Below are 22,853 nucleotides of genomic sequence, written 5' to 3' on the forward strand. Positions count from 1 at the left end.
AATATTAATATAGGATTTTAAGCCAAAATAATAATTATAATGGATATTTAGTCCAAATTAGGTAAAGTATGTCTAGACTTCAAAGTTACAGTATTTTTCTGTTTAAAAATTCTTGTTTTGTTTCATAAATTACCTGTTATTTATTGTTAAAGTTTCATACTTTATTTCATGTTTTCCATACTTTATTTCATTTTTTTTATATGTGTCATACATAACACGTTATTTATCAACAATGTTTCTTCCAAAACGAAAAGGACTAAAAACCTATTTTCTGGGAAGATTGGACCTTAAACTTTTTTTGAACTTTATTTTGGACTTAAAACCCATGGACCCTTAAATATTAGCAATCCTGTACCAATTCATTAAGCTCGTGACTTTAATTAAAAAAAAATTAAGTACTTTATGTTGAATACATAAATCACAAACAATTTAAAAAATATGAGAGAGAACGAGATCACGTTGCATCATGAATTTTGACTGGTTCCGTAATTAGTGAAGGAGGAAAGACGAAAAAAGTTTAGAAAAAAAGGGCAAAAGATGAAGGAGAAGAGTCTTCTCTAAAGCCATAAAGAAATTTTATATTATCAATTATTCAAGGTTTTGTTTTTAGTTATGAATATATAGGTCATTGTTATAGGATGGTGCGGACCAGCCTTCTGGCCTGCTAGTGATATTGTCCACAGGTAATCTCTTAACCATCCCATCAAATAAGTGGAGGATTCATTAAACTGTGAAACGTTACCATTTTCTCTCTTTGTGCAAGTTATTTCTCTTTTTGTCTAAGTCACTTCCTCTTTTTAGCACCCATGCTAGTTTTCAAAAAATTCATAAGCACACGGTTTTTAACGTGTTTCTGTTGACGCTCAAATATGACACATTCAAACATCAAATAATGGGTTAAAGAATATGTAATAACTCGATCATCTACTTCATATGCATATCCGATTTTGGCACAAGAGAATTATGAAAATCCAAGAGAAGCAACTGGGCGTATTGTATGTGCCAATTGTCATTTAGCTAATAAGCTCGTCGATATTGAGGTTCCACAAGCGATACTTCCTGATACTGTATTTGAAGCAGTTGTTAGAAATATTTTCTTGTCCTAAAATCGACTTGGAAAAGCTCTTATTGATTGGTTTCTAAATTTCGAGAAGAAAAAAATAGAAGAGAACACTTTCTGGGTGATAACTTTTTATCTGATCATTGGGTCGGAAGTTCTTGTCTATGTTTCTAATGCTAACTTTATATGTGACCGATATCCTTTCTCCGTCCCTTGACGAGAGCCTCGGAGCCTCTCGATTTCTTTTAGAAGTTTTTGGGCTTGGGCGATTGGCACGGTGAAAATTATCCCACCATGCTTCACCCCTATGGCTGTTAAAGAGAGAAAGAAACAAGAAGAGTAGATTAACAAAAAAAAAAGATTAAAATGAGGAAGTAGAAAAGTTGGAAATATGAAAACAATTCTTAGTTTCTTACTATCTTTTCCCACTTACTGAAAAAACAAAAATTATCTACTGACCCTAGAGTCCTAGAGGATCACGTTTTGTTCCCCTATCCATTCCTCCCTTGACCTAATTTTTTTTTTCCATCCTATCCCCCATTTCCCTCTCTTTGTGTTTCCACGCCTACCAAATATTTATCTCTTCTATGAGGTTTTAGTTTCTAGTTTTGGATAATTGAAGGAATATGTCTCTTTTCCTCTGTCTGGTTTATATTGATGCAAAGAGAGTCTAATCATCATCATAATGTCACATTTTGTGTCATCATCTAATTCATTATGCCACATGTACTCATAGTGTGATCATCTTCATCATCTATGTCATCAACTTTACACTTCAACATCCACTACATCATAGTTTGTCTTGATATCAAGTATGTCTTTAGCTTTCTTTTGTTTTCAAAATATAACAAAAAGTTATTTCATCAAAAAAAAAATATAACAAAAGGTTATTTTGTGATTGGCCATCCAAAGCATGGCTTGTTTTCGCCTGATTCCCTTTGAGTTGAGAAAAATATCTTGGTGCTTGTTTTTTCCAATTTTTACATGCATATTGACTAGGTTATCGATTTAGATTGCTCGGAGAAACATTGATTTCAAATGAATGATCTGTTTCATAGATGTAGGAAGCAAAAAAAGAGATACAGATCAAACTTTAAAAAAAAAAAAAAGACTATGAAGATTAATCAGATTCAACAAGAAGAAATAAGAAACTCTCGGTTGTTTCTGATGTTGATTTTTTGGTGGAATGACATCTGTTGTATTAATTCTTAGAAATATTTTGGACGTTCGTCCAATTATACCAAATTATCTAAAAAAATTGTTTCCTAAACTATTTAAATCTTTTCAAAAAACTAAATTTTATGCCTCATTAAGTACCATAAGTCTACTAGTCACTTTTTTGTTGTTGTTGTTGAGATAGTCTACTAGTCACTTGTTAGAGACTAATAGACTTTTAACCTTCATCGAAAAAAAATAGACTTTTAACCCATAAATTCTTATTGTAATATGTACATTGTGAAATCTGTGCCAATTAAACATTGTAATATTAAAGTAAAGGGTTGTGGTCTTTGGCTTGATGAGTCAGAATCCATATGTAAGGAAGTTGCTTAATAAACTTGAGTTTCACCAACTCTAGGACAGTCCAATTTGTGTCACTGTAGTGATTGATGGTAATTACTTATTAGTCTCTCTTCCTCTCCCTATCTCTAGCTTGGTTTCTTAGTTTCATTTATACCTCAAAATATTTGTGTTATTTAATAAGAGGACCACAACATTCAAAAGGTGGTAATTGTAGCTATGAACAATTGAGAAAGAGTACATGACAAATAATTTATGATAATATCTAGCAATGAGTATGTTTAAAAGTTCGAACAAGTTAATGGACCATATTTGTATGGTCTAATTTGTTATCGTATCATTAAAATGAAAATGACATGTTCTGAGATAAGAATGTTGAAGACCATATATGGTTACAAATTTCCAAGTATGTTAAATTTACTTTACGTATAGGATACATTTAGCCGACTATATAATGTTTAAGATAAGATGACAATGACAATAACGATCATGACAATGACAACAATGATCACAATTTATCTTTTGAAAGTTCTACAAAATTGGGTTCCGGGACAGACTAAAAGAAAGTATGTCCTCTTTCTAGAGGTTAGAGGGAATTATTCAATTGTCGTCATCTTGATGAATTCGGTCTTAAGCTTAACTTAAAGATAGCTTGATTCTAATACTATAATGACAAAACATGAACTTTAGTTTAAAGCATAGCTTTTACTTTTCTTTTGGTCTCATTAAGCCTTCAAAAAAGCAATGACCTTTTGTTTTATTTTAGTTCAAAACTTATTAGGGTGGTAGTTATTCTGGTTAACCTTTTACTTTTCTTTGTGATGCTAACTTAAATACATTTGAACCCAACCCAACTACCCAAGCTAGAGAGAGACTAACAGTCAAAGTGGGACATCTTGCCATCTTGGTGTACTAATCCACCCAAAATAAAAGGAGAATTTGCTTCTAATGTATGGGACCCCTTCTATAGGGAAAAAATGAGTGAAAAACCCAAAAATCTAGACCCTAATAAGAAAAAAACCCACTCAAAAATAATAATGTCAAAAAAACCTATTTTTTTAACATTTTTCAAAATGTTCACAACATATGTAATTATGTTGTTAACAAGACAACATATTTTTTTCATTATTCCATTTTTACTCTTATATGTTGACAACATATATCATTGTGTTGTTATAAAATGTTGACAATATCTATAATAATGTCCCGACTTATTATAAAATGTTGGCGTCATATATAATTATGTTTTTAACAACATATATAATGTATTAGTCAAAATATTATTTGTTCGTTAACGGATTTGTTAAATATAAAGGATAATATGCATAACATTTTAATTTTTGTAAAGGACAAATAAAAAATGCTTTAGTCTTTATATTTATGTCGAAAGCAAAACAGAAAATGCGAAAACCATTTATTTTTTCACAAGACAAATCGAAAAATGTTGTAGCCAAAATGTTTGTGTTTGTTTGTTAATGTAAAATGCAAAAGAAAAAAATGCGAAATATTTTGGCAAAACAATGTCTAAGCAAAAACGAATTTGTTCAAAAATTTACAAATTGTTGAGACAAACTAAGATTTGTTCAGAAATTTACAAAATTGTCGAGAGCAAACCAAGAATTGTTCAGAAATGTTCAGAACGCTGATTTGGGCGGAAAATTTCATTTTGGAGGGTAAAATTGTATTTTTACCTACTGGGTTTTTTCCTCATTATTATTTAGTATTGGGCCTGATTCTCTTTAACTTCCCCATTTTGGGCCTTATAATTACCGGCCCTTTTATAGGTAAGTTAATATAATCTTTTAAAAAAGATTATATTGTGTAATCTTATACTCCATCTAATTTGGACTCAAATACTATTTTTTTCATTTTACTTTTTCCTAGTCACATCTCAAGAGGTTAGTAACTTGTGAAGAGAGGTGGAGAGCCCAGAGCTAAGGTTTGGGCCCATTGATGTTCCCTCTTTATTGGCATTGTCTTTCTTTTGGTGGCCAATTTGAGTTTTACCACATCAATATGTTAGTTACTCCCTTTATCTTTGGTTAAGCCAATCAATCTCCTTCATTTCAGGTAAAACTAACTTTTCACTTTTTTTACCTTTTCTGTTTTCTAAAGGTAGAAATTGTTTTCTCACTCCAAAGACCAAACTTTTGGAGGTAAAAATTGTTCAAAGGAGAGATGGTATGTAATAAGAAGTCCAAATTGTTTACCTCCTTGTTTAGAGGAGGAACTATTAAGCATGATTAAGATTAAGTACACATTTTTCTTTCCTCAAGGGAAGACCGCGTTGAAGGTTTTTTTCTTAAAGTAATTAATACTGGGGGATCAAATATTCGATACCAAGTCAAAACACCCAAACAACCTCTTGACTTGTAAGTTCTTTCACATTTTGTATTACACGTCTAAGTCTGCAAGGTGTTCAACAAGAAAGATAATTGTCTCAACCTAATAGGTCCAACTACAACTTTCTCCCTTTTTTGACGAATAAATGATTATTTAACGTTCTACTTAATTATAAAGTAGACTTTTCCAATAAATACAAGATCTTTAGAATTTTAATTAGAAAGAAAAAGTTATGGTAATCCAAGTCTAACCCTAACTATACTGAAGAAGTGATTATTAACCCCTTGAGACTATTTTAGTATCTCACACAATCTTAGGGTTAATCAACATTCTCTAATATAATACTAGTTTTCTTAAACTTTAGGTCAAAGTTTATAAGGACTTCAAAGGTGAAGTTGTTAATGGTGAATCTCACATATTTTTGTCTCTTGTATTCCATTCAACAACTTTTCAAGAGTTTGGAGCCAAATTAATCAAAGCCCTAACGAAAACACAGGATTAGGAAATGCTTTATATGTTAAAAAGATTCAAAAAATAGATATTAGTATATCATTATAAAGAGATTAAACTTTAACATTAAAAGTATTGGAAAAGAAATCCATGCATTAAAATATTCATAATATGATTATGAGATTATCTAAAGCAAATAGGTTTGTAACAAGTGGGTTTGATGATCAAGTAAGAAAACATGCTCTAAGCTATGATTCTTTTAGTGGTTTGCATTAAAAATGTAAGCATCTATTTAGGGCACTTGATTACATTGGATTGCTCAAAATTGGCACTCATAGTAATAGACCAGTCCTCTTCTTTCTTTTGATCTCGTTCAACTTTCTCTAAGTCCTTTTTTTTCTTTCTCTTTGGTTAAAAAGCTTGCCTTCTTTTTTCATCCCAATGAATTCTTTGATTTTCTTGGACAAAGTTAGAGTATCTCTAAAATAAGAATAAAAAGTTCTTTTTCATTTTGAGGAAGGACTCACCGCCATAATTAGTACTTGAATCTTTTTTTATTTTTATTTTTATTTTTATTTTTACTTTTATTTTCATTGAAGACTTCAAAAATCATTACATTCATTACATGACATTAGTTATTTAGTTATAGTAGGCAAATTCAACATTGAAATATAACACAAGGACAAGATGAGCAACTACATTGCCACAATTGATATTTCGACATGTAAAGGTCATATAAAAACTTTTAAAAGTCATCTGAATGGACTTTAAAGTCATTATATATTCCTATAATTACATAAGATAAATTTTGGGGATATTCCGCCTCCACCCAGGCTCAAACTCACTACCTATAAGACTTAAGAAGGAGACAGAAGCCGCTTGACAAAAGGCCCATTTACTTTATATATTTTTATGAATCGACATACATCTCCCAATTGTAACAAAAATAAAACATACATCCCCCAAATTAAAGTAATATTCTTCCGTCAAGTTCTCTATAAACCATATTTTCATTTATTTAGGCATTATGGATTAGCATAATTCCTCATTATTCTTATGGGCCTACTCCAAACCATTTATGTTTATCATGAAATTTTATAGACACTTACCATGTTTTTATACACACACACTCACAGTGACTTTGATTTGGTCATGTTACTCTAACCAAGTCAAAGTTTCACTCACACTCCGGCCCATCGTCTTCATCGGAAGATTAAAAGAAATCCTCTTCTCCCCACCCCACCTCCACCAAGACCTCTCTCTCTCTCCAATCTCTCTCTCTCTCTCTCTCTGATAGAGGGAACAATAGAGAGAGACACCAGAGATTAGAGAGAGTGGTAATTTTGGTGGAAGGGTGGGTGTGAGAGTGAGGAAAGTTTTTTATCTCATGATACAAATCGTGTTGAATTTGGGCCTAAACCAAATTTATATTTTAGTTGGGATTAGCCTTGCTTTGTTAATTCAAGAGTTTAAGTGAATTGTACTCTCTCATCAAAAAAAAAAAAGTGAATTGTACTCCGGTTTAAAAAAGGTCAGTGCTTTGGAGAAAGCTAAATAGTTTCTGGGGTATGAAGACTTGGTCAAAATTTGATCAATTTAGTTTGACAAATTTATTTTGTAAGATGTTATAGGGAAATAAAAAAACCCTTCACCTCATCCCACTCTCTCTCTACCTCACTTCACTCTCTCTCCACCTCACCTCTCTCTCCCCCACCATTCTCTCTGTCTTCTCCGACTAGGTCGCCGGCCGGAAGTGAGGTGGAGGGTTTTTTATTTTGAACCATATTCCCCATAAAATATGTTTCTCCGGAAAATTTTCAAAATCTTGCATATTAACTTTAAAATTTAAAGAATCTTGAGGGTTTTTAGTGAGACAGAAGAAACTTAATAGTGTGGAAGAAATTTGAAGAAGATCTGCAATGTTTCTTGTATTCAAGGTAAATAAAAAGTATATGTATTTTGTTTATGAAGTTGTAGACCGTAAAACAAACTTTATTGAATCAAAAGATGTTTATGGGAACACTTTGAAATATTTTCAAATGTATTTGCGTGCGGGGTATATTGGAACAAAGGGAACTGTAATATCCAAGAGATCGTCCGTCAACCACAGGTTGACAATCTTCATAGGCCAAGAGCCTATCTCACCTATATATAGTTGTTGTCCAATCTAAAACTAATGGGCAATGATTAAAGATTAACAATTGTTTATATGAAAACCATTCTCAAATAAACTTATTGTGTTGAGTACATTCTTCATGAGGTTTCTGAAACTCTCTTTTGCAATTTTCTAAAAATGATGCCTTTCGCAGGGGGTTGTCTTTATAAAATTGCTAGGGTTGATATCGCTTCATTTCAACCTAACTCAACCTATCAAATTACGGATTGGTTATAATGGATGTTCATATACCTTGACTTCAGAATTTTTCTTTTATAAGCAACATACCTGCGAAGGCTTACAACACTATATTTATTCAAAAGAGAGAATTCTTGTTATACAAATATAGACAACAGTCTAAATAAAATCATATTCTGCAGGTTTTGTTAATGAGATAATAACACTAGGGTTTGACCCACAAAACCTAATTCCTCCTCCCCTGGTACTATTAGTCACTAATCCTTGTTCATTCAACATCTCCCAAGCCCTAACCTGAGCCAAATTCTTTCTTTTCTTAAACCGACGCCACGCCACTTGTATAAAACAAGCTGCCCATGTTCGCCAATGGTGCGAATAAAACCTAAATTTATGCCTTATTTGCTTGCTATGTAGTCTTCGAAATTGTGAAGCTACAAACTTTAGATCTTCCGCTATTAGAGCAAATGCTTCAACTTCGGTAATGGCTTTGACAGTACGTGTTGATGAAGGTATAACGACGCTTGGGCCTAGGTCAAGAACCCAAGTAAGGAGTTCTTCCCCACAAAAGTCGCCAGGGCCTATTCGACATGAGTTGAAAAACCCAGTCCGCCCTCCGTTTGTGGTGTAAGAATCTAAATGTCCGCGAATTATAAATAACATTTCATTTACGGGGTCACCTTCGCGTACCAAACATGTACCTTCTGTGCATAAGCATGGTTTTAACCTCTCACATATTGCATCTAACATCCTCTCATCCATCTGATCGAACAACGGAACCTAGAAAGAGAACATGGTTATTTAACATGGTATCAGAGCAAAAGATCATAAAGGATAGTAGTCTGAAGAGAGTAATGTAGTTTTAAGTGCTTACTCGTCGAACAAGATCAAGACAAAGATGTCGTTTGATGTCTCTACGAAGATCCATAGGGAGACTCTTGAGAAGAGATTCTTCATCAACTCCTCTTGTCGCTACCCATTTATATTGATTATACCTTCGAACGGAATTTTTCAGTTCCCTTGGGAGTTGCCTATGTCGCATCCATTCTTCTGTATCTCTTCCTTTTATCCTCCATTCTTCTAATCGAACTGTTGTGGATTGTAGATATGTCTATGAATGACACAAAGAAAATTTAGCAAAGATTATTAGACGAGTACTCTTTATCGATTGAGATGACTAATGTCTTACGAACATATCGGATGGACTTACTTGCATATTCCCAATGAGCAACCCGAAAAGTACTAAGCCAAGAATCGCTATTACAATGGCGAAAACAATTTCACCAACATAAGTACTTGTCAAGAGATTCTGTCCCAAAGAACTGCATAAAATCGATCACTAGATCATAAATCTCATCGATAAACCCATTGTGTTGAAGACAAACTAAGCAATCTAACAAGCAAATGTACCTTAAATTCCTTAATCCCCACCAAAGACAATAGAAGTACTTCTCGAAGAAAGGCGAAGTCGTGGTTATGTCAAAATTCAAAGCATCGGCATATAGACCAAACTGATAGAACTTGTTACTTGGGTTACATAGTTTTGTAATGTTGCTTGATTTGAACCAAGATATCCTACTTGAGCTCTCAGCTTTATTGCAATCAATGTATTCATATTGACAATATGGATTTTCAAGACTGCATACTTCCCTCCAACACGCCTCTTGCCTCTCGATCGATAATAGATACCAACACGCTCCAATAACCTTTCAAAATCAAGAAAAAGAAGAAAGATTTGGATCAAACTATCAAAGTACTGCTCAAAATTGCAAGCTAGATGCAAAACATCAATTACGTTATATATATATATATATATATATATATATATATATATAACCGAAAGATGAATTAAAATCTTGAGTTACTTACATGACTAGCTAACATGTAGAGCATAAGATTGTAAGCTGCCCCGGCCCATTCTGTTTCCGTAACAACTCCTGTGGCCTTAACAATTTGTGATGAGAGTGGAAAGATAAGAAACAGCCTTGGTATATATTGAATAATGAGACTAAAACGAAGAACATTCTTCGTATTTGTCATCGTTAAACCCTTTAGATTAGGAATTACAGCCCAAAGTAAAACCTGCAATAATTCGAAATAATTTCTCATTCATGAAAGAGCCATATCCAACATAATATAAGTTCTTCGTGGTTAATGAGCTTAGTTTCTTTACCTGCGGAAGTGGGATTGCAGCTATGAATTCAATCCAAAATTCCTTGGCTAAGTACCTTGAAGCAATCTTCGATTGATCGATAACAAGTTCTCCTCTACCGAATACACGAGAAGAAGGAGCAACATAAGCTGTTCGAAACCGAACAAAAATCTGAATCATGTAAAATATGTCTGAAATTGACCTTATAATTGTAAGGACTACTTCAAGAGGAAATGTTATATAAATGCACATTTCATCCCGAGCAGCGGGTAAGTAAAAAAATAAAGGATCAACGAAGAGAGAAACTAAACAGGCAGCTAAGAAAATTTTGTTCCATTTACGAATGAACGGTCCTCGAGGATCTAAAATCTTTTTCTTCACTTTTCCGTAATCTTCGGAGAAAACTCTTGATAGTACTTTAGATTTTAATAATCGCCCAGTTTTATTTGTCGCCTCCTTTTCGGAATTGCATGAGAACTTAACCACTTTCCCTCTTCTTTTGAGGTTTTGAACTTCAACTTCATCATCTTCAAACCTGAAAATTTATGTTTGGGTTATAAATAGATCCGAGTAAAGAAGAACATAAAATTAAACTCAAATTTAGCAGATAACGTCAGGAAACAGAATGTAGATATGAACTACCATTAAAGAAGACCCGTTGAAGGGTTGGATAACTAACCTTAAGGATCTTGAATTATAATTCATTGCAATTCAAGAAGAAGATTCTGTAAGTTAGGAGCATTCGCCTGATATAAAGAGAAGAGAAGATAAGAGCTTCATAAGTATCTACACATGAATCAAGTGATACTTTCACTTCTTAGCCGCAAGAAGTAGAAGATCTTTTTTTATACTGTAATAACTACTTTAGCTGAGAATCATGTGAGAAAAAACAAAAGTTCTTTCAAACATGTGATACTCTTGCTCTATTTCAAAGTAAAGATTCGAGTATCGGAGTATGTCGATTTTATATAAGAAAACCCAGTGCCTGAAAACAGAATTGAAACAAAATGAATGAACTTGCCTGATTCAAGAACATCTATTGAGGAAAACTCATACTCTCTCTCTCTCTCTCTCTGACTTTGAGTTCACCAGCTTTATTCATGCCCAGTTCACAAGTTTTCTTGAGCCCAGAAACCAATATTGATCAAGAAAAATAGACACCCAGAAATCAAATTCTGGTTTTGTTTTGTTATAATAAATAACTTCCCTGAACTTTCAGGAAATAGACTACTGATTAAAAAAATCAAAGTTAGTTAGAGTACATAAAGATAGTTTTTTCTTTAAAAAATATATGAAGAAAAAAAGACAAAGATGGACCTAAAAGTCCACAAATAAGCATAAGCTTCAAGTAAACAAAACAATTTTGAGGAGTTGACTCCATTGTTATTTTTTGTTTTGACCTCTTATCCGTTCTACTATAAGTTTTTCTTGCTCGTTTTTCGCCATTTATGGAAACAAACAAGATTGCATTATACGTCCCACGGTCCAGGCTGTTTTATATGTTCTTCAGACCGACTTACTTGGACCAACATAAGCATGTTTTCTGCATAATTTGCGAGAAACATGACTCGTACGTTTTCACACTTTAGTGAAGATCCAATGGTCTATTGAATGTTTAAACACACACACACACGCGCGCGCGCGCACACACACACGCGCTCGCGCGCACACACACACACACATATATATATATATACATATGTGTGTGTGTGTTCTTAATTACTGCAACTAGAGAAGTTACTATATGTGCAGTTAAAATTGTACAAAAATGTTAAATATGTTGAAGTATAGTTGTGGAAGATCTGAGGGTCATAAACTAGAGAGAGAAACAAAATAAAGTTGGGAGGACATAATATGAAAGATGAGACTTGACAACAGAGTTGCAATAAATTCAGACCCACAAAAGATAAGCCAGCTACTATACATGTCCAACAAAATATTCATTGTACATTGTATAGAATTTCTTGCAATCTTGCACCCCCACCCCACAACATCAAATTTAATTCAAATGTTCAATTGGTCTAAATGGTGTTTATGGAAAAGAAAGGCCTATACAGATCTACACAAAAGCCTATATCGAAAATATATAATTATATCGGTGATCGGTCGATACACCTACCAGTCTAATAAAAGGTATTTCGTAAGGTCTTTATTCTCAATTATTTTTCCAATCTTTTTCAATAATATCTCTATTATATCATTGTATGAGTTATCGACCCTTAACCAGTATATATACATATTGTTCAATTTCAGAATATCAACTACCAAAGTTTGAGTACCAATACTTACTAGTTTGATCTACAAACTTAATGGGAGAGATCCTAATGTGTTTATCAAAATTTAGTATTCAAACTGTATATAAACAATTTGAACTATGGAAGTAACAAAACAAATGTAGCTGTAACCTGCATTTCTCTGATTCAAATACAAATCAAGGACCTATTACAGGAAAACCTATTGCTGCAACTTTAACCAAATCTCATAAATATATTCTGAGATAGAAATGTCTAACCAATTACATTCTCTAAGCACATAAGACGTAGGTCGGAACAGTTCCGAGCTGAAGAATCTGAAAATATCCTGCTATTAAAATTGGCGCCGTGATTTTGATTCAGCTACGGTTACTCGAATATCTCTACCATCCAATTCCTGCATTTTACACATAATAAGTACTTAAAATAGTAATACATGAACATTTTTTAATCTAGGAAGAAGAGGGTGAAAGTGTTCATGATCACAGTGACTGTTTTATAGATAGTCTGCACCACAACTAAATGTAGAATATCACCAAAGATAAAGATTCTCAGAGGTAGTAATACTCGAGCTATATCTTCTTTGGTAAAGCTCTTATATCTTCTTTGTTTACAGGATCAGCTTTAACATTTGGTTTCTTGAAGGTACAAGTAGCTAAAAGGTCGTCCTGACTTTCAACTATATCTAAACATAATCATAAGTATTGGGGCTTGACTCACGATTATATAACACGAAGACCCTTCGTGCATCTCTATGAACCTCGTATGCTTGCGACAAATTTATGCAAAACTCTCCTTGTTCATAATATATACACACACACATACATATATAATGGAGTCCTGAAATATTACAAGTTCCACAATAAATGATAGTAAAGGTTCATAACTTACAACACCGTTTAAGGATGAAATTGCATTATCGACTTCCTCAGAGGAGCTATAAGTAACGAACCCGAAGCCTCTTGATCTACCACTCTCTCTATCATAAACTACTCTCGCCTCCACAACTTTTCCTTGTTCACTGAATAAATTCTCAAGTGCTTCATTGTCGACGCTCCATGAAAGGTTACCGACGTATACACGTCTGTCATCACTTCGGGATTCCCGGGAAGGAAAACCTTCCTTAGGAGGTGGTGGTCCATAATTCACTCTAATTGGCCTCCCACCCAATTCCTGGAATCATAAAATTTCTCGTTCAAAGACAAAGTAACTTCAAAGTTCAAACTAGTTTCTTGAGTTCATTAACATTACGCAATATGAGATTTTCAAGTATATCTTACAAGAATCTCAACATTTATAATGGCTGTCATATATGACATAGATTTTTGAAATTGAAATTAGGTCATTCAATACTAGTTGAAGACCCAATAACTTTGGAAGTACTTCTTTGAGCTAAGAACAACTTACATAACCATTAAACTGTTGAGTTGCAGCTTCAACTTCCTCAACTGAAGACATAGTCACAAACCCAAAACCTCTGCTTCTTCCAGTTATCTTGTCGTACATTACCTGTTCATGAACACCCATTTCTTCTTAAACCCTCAAAAACCCAAACTTTTCAAAATTACAATAAACACAAAAAGTATAATGGAGAACCGACGTTTTAAGAAAAACCCACCTCTGCCATTCTTACATCTCCAGCTTGTCCAAACAATTCAGCAAGTTCAGCATTGGCAACACTGAAAGGAAGGTTACCCACAAATAGCCTCAAATCCTGGGACAAATTTGTTTCCTCATTTTCATCACTGGGGGTATCTTCTGATTCTTCTTCTTCAAATTCTGGAGAAACAGCTACTTTTAGGATGGAACGAGAGGGGGAATGGGCATAACTACTGTGGGAAGAGAAAAGAGAAGAAGTAGAGATGGAAATATGAGTGAGTTTTAGAGAGAAAGAATGGAAGAGAAGAGAGGGGAAAGGTTTTGTTGAGTGAGAGGAGAAGAGAATGGATTTGGAAGAGAGAGCAGATGAAAGGAGGAGAGATGAAGAAGCCATGGCTGTTTTGCTAAAACACTCTCCTGATAAGGTATTTTGCATAGTAACACCTTTTGGACTCTCACTTGAAACTCTTACTTCTCGAGTCCCTGGAGACGGGTTGAGTAAAATACGTAAGAAGATCGCCAACAAATAGTATTTATGTTGTCACCCATTTTCGTTAATAACCCAATAGTATCGATGATGTGACAACTATTTCTGATATTATACACCTCGGCCAAGTCTAACTACAACAAACTTGTGAAGTGGAAGATGAAATATGTTTTTATAGAGCATGACTGGATGTTGTGGTCAAACTATGGCAAGTTTTATACAGTCTCAATTTCTTTTATGAATGTCATCACTCCTAAGATACCAGTCAAAGTGCTCTAGCACTTCCAACATTATAGAGACCACAGTAATAAAATATATAGCGGGTTTAAGGCTCAAACTTAATAAAAAACATAGGTAATAGGTCTATTTTTTCTTATATACAAATATCTCCTCTAGGCACATTAAACATAAAAACAAAATAAGATTTGGACAATATATAAACTCCAAAGGTTCTGAAAAGAGATAGGTAATACAAAATTTCATTATAAAACTGCAAGCTGGAATTAGATATATATTGATCAAGTTCAAATCCTTTTGTGCCATCTTTAACCCAGTATGCCCATCAGTTACGAAAACAGATTAAAATTTAACAACAGCAAACCTAATCTGATCTATATCTCGACAGAATCTAGATAAAAGCTGGAACTGTTGAAGAACATCGAGCAAAAGAAATGAAAAAGAAATAAAGATTGTTATTCTTGTGGTGCTGAAGCTGATTCTTTTAGACATGATCTCATTATCTTCCCAAGTTTTGAACAAGCATCAAGGCAAAGCTCCATTGCCTGAACAACATAAACCATAAGATATTTTCCCACTCAAATTCCAGCAACAAACTCATACCGTATAGGCGTAAAGTATTATCATCCCGAAGATGGAAGCGAAAGGTTATATAAAAATGTATAGCCGTATAGTTTTATCATCCGGAAGATGGAAGCGAAAGGTTGTATAAAATAAGGAAGTTTTCTCGTAAGAATTTTTTTTCCCGAAAACAAATAAAATATTGAGCACAAATTTGGGAATCATTTGCATAAAGAAAAGTATCATACCTCATGAATCTTTGGAGTTGACCATTCACCCGTGAGGGTTAATTGAGTAACCTCATTACGAGAAGGCATTGATGTTATCATGAGACTTCCATCTTGAGAACTTTCTTCTTCTGTTATAGGGTCGATCACGAAGTTGGACCCAAGAGAAGACTGCGATTACATGAACAAAAAAATCAAACAAAAGATTAAGAGGCGTAAGCATTAAGCAGTAACAAAAAGTTCTTCGAAAATATTTTAGTTTCTTCTAAAATGGGTCTAATTGAATACATTAATTTCTTAAAGAAAAATCGTCTAAGGGACCTACCACAGAAACTGAAGTAACAAGGTCAAACATCAAAATGCCTGCATCAGCTAGGGCAAGACTTGCGCACGATATCACGACTGGAAGATCACCTACAATGTTTAAATAGACGGATATTTTTTAACAAGCCAAAGAATAAGATATGTTAAAAGAGAAATGTACAAGTACTAGAAGTTTATACTTACTTCCACCAGATTCTAACACCAAGGCAAAAACATCCACAGTTGTCTTTGGAAAACTCTCCAAAATAATAGCACCCTCCAAGGCTTTATGAAGCATCGAGGTGAACTCTTTGTGGTCTGAACCCTGGGTAATTCAAAAAAGGTTTGAGCTATTGGACAGATATATAAAGAATCAAATTGGGTAGCACGACTGCAAAATGATACAACTTATACCTGTCCACGGACTGGGGTAGAAAAAGTTGTGTAGCTAACGTTACAATTCAGACGACCTATGTCGCTGTACATCATAGCTTTCTTACTTTCCCTTGGACCAAATCTGAACCAGAAACGATTCAATTATGTCAACCAAATAATAGAAGGAAAATAATAGAGTGATAACAAGTAGTGGGGAAAATTATATGGATAAGAATTTCTCAAAGAAAATGTCTTGTTTAGTAGATATCTATCATCTCTTTAGGATATGTCAATGAGATAATACTACTACCTCATTCATTTCCTTGGTAGAAATGGCGAAGGATTAAAACAATAGTGTTTGAGATATGGGTGATAGTTAGATATGTGAGTAAGGCTCTAACCCAGTTTTTAGTATAAGCAATATAATCAAAGAAGGGAAGTATAAATTAGAGGAAATGCTGAAAACAACTCGAAGGGGGATTTCTTGAGATGTAAGATATAGTGATGTACTCACACAGATACGATAACCTTGGTGTTTCCAAACTCTGCATATGCAGATCCTGATGCCGAATTAACTGCACCAGTCCTGAGAACTGTAAGAAAATCCACAAGCATATGCATGAGAAAACGGAACTTTTAACACTACTTTCTTTTCAAAAGCAAATAATTAACTATTTTGAAAGCGGTAAGCTATTTTCATCTTTGTTTACTTGAACAAACACCAACTAATCAAGGGAATAAGAGCAAATTAAGCTAAACGGGACAATTCCTCCCCGCAAGAGATGATTCCAAGACCATTCCTTTTAGTCTACCTATTATGGGCTAAGCGGTAGAAGTACAAAAATTGTTCGTAAATGGTTCTTGGATGATATTTCAGAGCAATGACAAAGTCGTCTACTACATAAATACAGTCCCATGCTTCTCTGCATCCCTATGCCTCTCAAGTGTGGTAGTTCCCCTTTTCCTTATTTGTCTCGGCTCTTTAATGGGGGTAAGGTTCCATGCTCTCGGCTCCCCACATATGTATACGTTTTTTACAATAACAAAACGTACCAAATACTGCTCGCTCGAGTGTTCATTTCAGAAAGAGGAAGACAATGAAGGTTTCTAAGGGGTCAAAAATGGACAAGTAAATCCAAAAACATGTACATATAGTTTTCAAAACTTATACTAAGAACGAAAAGATTTACTTTCTACCATTCCCTTAAACTTAATTTGATCATTCACCTATTATGCTAATTAAACAATGATTCTGCATGTTTCAATTGTTCTAATAAAACTTCATAAAGGAAAACCATAGGCAATTTATATCTCCTTTGTAAACACACAAATTAAACAATTAAATCCATCAACACCTTACGGATTATTATTACTAGAAAACACAAATCTATTAGCCGACTGAAGTGCATGAAATCTAAATGAGCAAAATCTTCTAACTTCTATCCAATCAAACTATAATTTTTCTATTCAACTTTTCCTAATTGAAATGGACCAAAACCAATTGATTCTATCAAGCACTCCATTCCCAAAATACAAGTTATATAACTTAGAAGTTCACCACCCAAACAAATAAAAGGAAGAAAAAAACTTGTTTTTTGAAGGAGAAGGAAACTTTACTACCCATGAAGTGAACTACCTAATGTGGGTCAGAAATAATCGAAACAAAACAAGACCCAATCAAAATGATCAACAAAATCACAAATCCCATTATGTTCTATATGAGTTTATTATGACTAGATGATGAGATAGAGAGAGAGAAGTTACAAGCTGGGCGACATTGGTGAAAGGCACGGCCGTCGGGACGAACCCAGTCGACATCTTTGAAAATAGGGGTTTGTTTCTTCTTAACCGGAGAAGGAGAATACGTCGTTGGAGCAGTCGCAGACTTCCCCGCCATCTCTCTCTCTTTCTATTGTTTCTCTCTCTACTGTCTTCACCTACATGCGTCCGTCCGAGTACACAACTGAGAGAGAACCGCGAATTCGCTACCGGAGAAGGACAAGGGCCTTACTTACTTGAGTCTTATTTTATGCCAAAATAGACTATAATACCCTTAGAAGTACCCTCAGTCCAATACATTTCTTTTTAAGAAGTTTTAAAAGCCCTCCCTATGACTAGGTAAATTTAGTATGACTGTGTTTAGTTATAGACTTGTAGGCGCTTCTAATAAGTGGTCTTGGAGCAATTTTTTTTTTTTTTTTGAAAAAGCCGCTCAAGATCAACCTAATTCAAGTCTAATGTTTTGAGTTGAAATTAGTGGACTAAGATTAAATTTTATTACAAAATTCGACTCAAGGTCTACCGAATTCAAAACTAATATTTTAGAGTTGATTTAGGTGGACTTGTGTCGAATTTTAACAAAATTTCTATCAGAACCCACATATTTGAGTTGTATTCATGGTTTTAGATCCTTTTGGGATTGTTGTGCTCGAGTCGATTTTATAACCAAATTAGCTCAGTCCACCGATTTTACGTATAAAAAGAAAGTGTGGGAGTGTTGAGAGGAGACGTTTTTCACAATTTTGGGAATGTGGGGGCACCCATAACCGGAAGTCCCCAATAACACTTACAAGAGGCGGTTTTAAAACTGCTCATCTCTTTATATACTTTAATTGAACACTATTGACACTCCATAATGATTGCGGAGCATTTGTCATAGAGACTCTCAATAGAGTTGTTTTGAAAACTGGAGTGTCTTCTAGAGTTCCTATAAGGGTCACCTCATCAAACTTTAAAATTTAAACAGATAGAAAACTTTACTTTGTACGTACGAGTAGGGGTGGGAATCGGTCTTGACGGGCAGGAAACAGACACTAACTCAACCGGTCCGCGCGAAACGGGCACAAGTCGTAAGTGTTCACTCGGACATCCAGACAAAACAGCGGGCATTTCAGATTTGTCTCCAACAAAGTGTCAGTCTGTGACCGTTTCGACAGTCAGGCAAACCGGGCATCAATCGGTCGGGCACCGGTCACTAATGAACAAATAAAGAAATTTTTATTCGAAATTAAAACGGTTTAGTAGCTAAATACAACTTTCTAAACTCCCACTTTACAATTCCAAAAAGTAAATGAATACAAAATCAAAAGATAATTGTTGAGATTTCTCATGGATTATGATCGGTTCTATTCTTCTTCTCATGGATTACGATCGGTGTATTGTGGATTCTAGGGTTACTGATGAGATATTGAGATTTTGGAGGAGAGAGAAAGAGACTAAAGAAGTAGAGAGCAAAGACAAGATTAAGAAAAATGGTTTCTTGAATTATATATTTTTATTCTTGAAATCTAACGGTTGTAGCTAACCTTACAAATCTAAAGACATAAAATCAATCATATAGGTGGGCTGGTATAACGGGTAGGATAAAAGGACGGGTTCGGTCGGGCTATACAAACGGGCGGACTCGGACGGATCACCGGGTAAAGACCTATACCCTCTCCGTCTGCTTAAGCTCTTTCGGTTGGGTGGGTACGGACCGATTCGGGCATCAAACGGTCACGGACCCTTCGGACTCTCACGGTCGTGGGCAGGTTGCGGGTTTTCGGGCCAAAATCTCACCCTAGTAAGAATGACTTGTGTATTAGAATTATTTTACAGATCTCTGTTAGAGACAATACAAAAAAAAATGTCTTTATTTTGCCACTTTAAGAATAAATCTAATTGACACTTGATAACTAGGCTGTTAGAGACATTTGTCAAGTGTCTCATTGCAGTATTTCACTAACAGCCCTTAAAGTTCTTTCGCTTTTTATTACATGTTATCAACACGGGAAGCTCTATTACGATGTAATCTTCGAATAGTACATCATCTAATAATCTCATATCTGTGAGGGACTTAGGGGGGGGGGGGGGTAGTGGTTGGGGATATTGGGGGACATTTTTATGTCCCCCAATGTCCGTGTTATTGGTTGGGGACATTTGAAATGTCTCAGAAATGTCCGCGTTATTGGTTGGGGACATTTCAAATGTCCCCAAATGTCCGTGTTATTGGTTGGGGACATTTCAAATGTCCCCAAATGTCTGTGTTATTCGTTTGGGACACGAAATTAGGGACATTTCAAGACAAATTGGTTTTGGGGGCATTTGGAGACATTTTAGTGTAAATTTGGAGAGCTTTTGGAAAGAAAATGTCTTCCAAAATATGGAAGACACTTGTGGACACTTGGGGACATTTGAGTAAGGAAGATAATAAAAGTAATTATTATTATCAAATCATATTATAATAATATTATCTTATTATATTACTACATTATTGTATTATTATTATTATTATATTATTATTATTATATTATTATATTATTATATTATTATTATATATTTGAGTAAGGAAGGTAATAAAAATAATAATTATTATCAAGTCATATTATTATAATATTATCTTATTATTATATTACTATATTATTGTATTATTATTGTATTATTATTATATTATATTATATTATATTACATTATATTATATTACATTATATTATATTATATTATATTATATTATATTATATTATATTATATTATATTATATTATATTATATTATATTATATTATATTACTATTATATTATATTATATTACTATTATATTATTATTATTATTACATTATATTATATTATTATATCACCATTATATTATATTATATTATATTATATTAATATTTAACTATATTAAATAATAAATATTTACCAATTGTCCATCAATGTCCACAGATATCTACAGATGTCTACGAAAGTCGAAAAATATATATTTGGAAATATTAATTAATTTTTTTATTTCATATGGTAAGATAGTAGTAATATTAAAAATAATAAATATCAACTAAATATCTATCAATGTCCATGGATATTTACGGATGTCTACGAAAGTCGAAAAATATATTTTCAAAGTAGTAGGGCAAATTTATTTGAGGGGTTGGGCCATTGGTCCAAAAAGGGGCTCAAAATGAAAATCCCACCCAAAGTTGCCTAAAAATGAAAGGGAGGTTCAATGTGTCAGTTTGGGGGTCAAAATTACGTAAAGGGCCCTTAGAAAATAAAGTATTTACCGTTCATGCCATCGAAAATTACAAAATTGCCATTGAAAATTACAAAATTGCCATCGAAAATTCTCGGGAAACGATTTTTTTTTTGAAAAATAATCTGACAACCCGTCCATCAGAATCTGTACTGTTCAGAAAATTACGGAACTGCCACGGAAAAATTCCCGGGAAACGAAATTTTTTTCGGGAAATTATTTTATTTACTGAAAATTTTTTTCTGTACTAGGCATTTTTGCTGGGCGGGAATTTGAAATTTCGTAAAAAAATTTGAAAATTTGGGCTGGAATTTGAAATTTCGTTTGAAAATTTCAAAACTTCGAAAAAAAAAATTTGTGACCGGGAAATTATTTTATTTACTGGAAATTTTTTTCTGTACTAGACACTTTTGCTGGGCGGGAATTTAAAATTTTCAAAAAAATTTGAAAATTTGGCCGGGAATTTGAAATTTCGTTTGAAAATTTCAAAAGTTTCAAAATTTTGGAAAAAAGATTTCGTTTGCAAATTTCAAAAAAAAATTTGAAAATTGGAATTTTTTGTGTACGGGAGATTATTTTATTTACCGGGAAGAGATGGTTTGCTGGGCGGGAATTTGAAATTTCGTTTCAAAATTTCAAAAAATTTTGAAACTTTGAATTTTTCGTGTACTGGTAAATTATTTTATTTACCAGTCAGTTTTTTTTCCAGGAAAACGTCAGCATGTCCCGTCCAAGGGCAAGAGGGGAATAAAAAAAAACTGACATTTGGACCTGCAACTAATTTTTGGGCAAGAGTGGATTTTTTTTGGGTTTACCCCCCAGATTTTGGACTGTTGACTCAAAAATCCAAATTTATTTCGTATGATTAGACAATAATGATTACATTAAAATAATAAATGTCTACCAATTGCCATCAATGTCCACAGATATTCACGGATGTCTACGAAAGTCGAAAAATATATTTTCAAAGTAGTAGGGCAAATTTATATTTCGTATGATTAGACAATAATGATTACATTAAAATAATAAATGTCTACCAACTGTCATTAATGTCCTCAGATATCCAAAGATGTCCACAAAAGTCGAAAAATATATTATTGAAATATGAGTACAAGTATATTATTTCATATGGTTTGACAATAATGATAATATTAAAATAATAAATGTCTACCAATTATCCTTCAATGATGAGATAATAATAATAATAATAATAATAATAATAATAATAATAATGATAATAATAATGATAATAATAATAATAATAATAATAATAATAATATCCACTACACATTTTGTCCATGGATTCAATATGTTGAAATGTCCCCAGGACATTTTGTCCATGAACCAAATGTCTTAAAATGTCTCTGAGACATTTTGTCTATGAATCAAATGTCCTGAAATGTCCATAAAGACATTTTGTCTACGGACAAATGTCCCGAAATGTCTTGAAATGTCTCTAGAACATTTTGTCTCTGAGTGTCCTCCAATGTCCTGAACCACTACCCCCCCTTAGTATGTCAGCCTTATTAAGAAATTAAACACCTTTTTTGTGACACTTAGTGGCATGATTCTCTTGGAAGTTCAGTGTGTAACTACAGTCGGGCCTCTTTATAGTTTATACAATAACGTAATATGTAATAATTTTTATTCGGAAAATAATTGGCCAACGTTTGCATCGATATATATTTTGTAGTTAATTTCAGTATGAAAAAAAAATGAATATGTCAATACAAAGAAAAATTCAAGAGAAATCTAAAGAAAAATTCATTGTTGAAGCTTAAATTATAAATCCTATCAAATTTGGGTGATTACAAATACAAATGGAGTACATTGATATCGAGCAGCCTAAAGTAGATCTCCCCATGATTACAAGTGATTTTTTAAGGTTATTTGTCAAATAACCCCTTAGTTCGTAACCAGCTTTTCACGTAGCTCC

General features: G+C 33.5%; 3 protein-coding genes across 4 annotated transcripts; all 3 read right to left on the minus strand.

Annotated features, from left to right (window-relative positions):
• Window positions 1-7,791: 7,791 nt before the first annotated feature.
• Window positions 7,792-11,043, minus strand: LOC147550158 (protein CNGC15b-like). 2 transcript variants are annotated; one of them, XM_086665963.1, is made up of 9 exons: window positions 10,895-10,948; window positions 10,553-10,619; window positions 10,185-10,408; window positions 9,895-10,022; window positions 9,591-9,803; window positions 9,132-9,427; window positions 8,932-9,043; window positions 8,596-8,832; window positions 7,792-8,501 (listed from the first exon to the last, which is right to left on the minus strand). In XM_086665963.1, the coding sequence occupies exons 2-9, from the start codon at window positions 10,576-10,578 to the stop codon at window positions 7,884-7,886; spliced, it is 1,854 nt and encodes a 617-aa protein (XP_086522089.1). In that variant the 5' UTR covers window positions 10,579-10,619; window positions 10,895-10,948; the 3' UTR covers window positions 7,792-7,883. The 2 variants fall into 2 exon arrangements, with proteins under 2 accessions (XP_086522089.1, XP_086522088.1); XM_086665962.1 differs by having other exon boundaries at window positions 9,895-10,408; window positions 10,895-11,043.
• Window positions 11,044-12,254: 1,211 nt separating this feature from the next.
• On the minus strand, window positions 12,255-14,179 carry LOC147550159 (RNA-binding protein CP29B, chloroplastic-like). Its single transcript, XM_086665964.1, has 4 exons — window positions 13,744-14,179; window positions 13,533-13,634; window positions 13,017-13,298; window positions 12,255-12,522 (listed from the first exon to the last, which is right to left on the minus strand). Exons 1-4 carry the CDS (start codon window positions 14,158-14,160, stop codon window positions 12,460-12,462), a joined length of 864 nt encoding a protein of 287 aa, XP_086522090.1. The 5' UTR covers window positions 14,161-14,179; the 3' UTR covers window positions 12,255-12,459.
• A 509-nt stretch (window positions 14,180-14,688) lies between these two features.
• LOC147550160 (exosome complex component RRP41-like) lies at window positions 14,689-17,996 on the minus strand. The gene is made up of 7 exons (XM_086665965.1): window positions 17,679-17,996; window positions 16,429-16,507; window positions 15,954-16,056; window positions 15,744-15,864; window positions 15,562-15,650; window positions 15,258-15,407; window positions 14,689-14,993 (listed from the first exon to the last, which is right to left on the minus strand). The coding sequence occupies exons 1-7, from the start codon at window positions 17,809-17,811 to the stop codon at window positions 14,904-14,906; spliced, it is 765 nt and encodes a 254-aa protein (XP_086522091.1). The 5' UTR covers window positions 17,812-17,996; the 3' UTR covers window positions 14,689-14,903.
• Window positions 17,997-22,853: the final 4,857 nt, after the last annotated feature.

Source organism: Eschscholzia californica, unplaced genomic scaffold, assembly GCF_041429995.1.
Source record: "Eschscholzia californica isolate CP2 unplaced genomic scaffold, dmEscCali1.0.p SCAF_3, whole genome shotgun sequence".
Classification (NCBI taxonomy): Eukaryota; Viridiplantae; Streptophyta; class Magnoliopsida; order Ranunculales; family Papaveraceae; genus Eschscholzia; species Eschscholzia californica.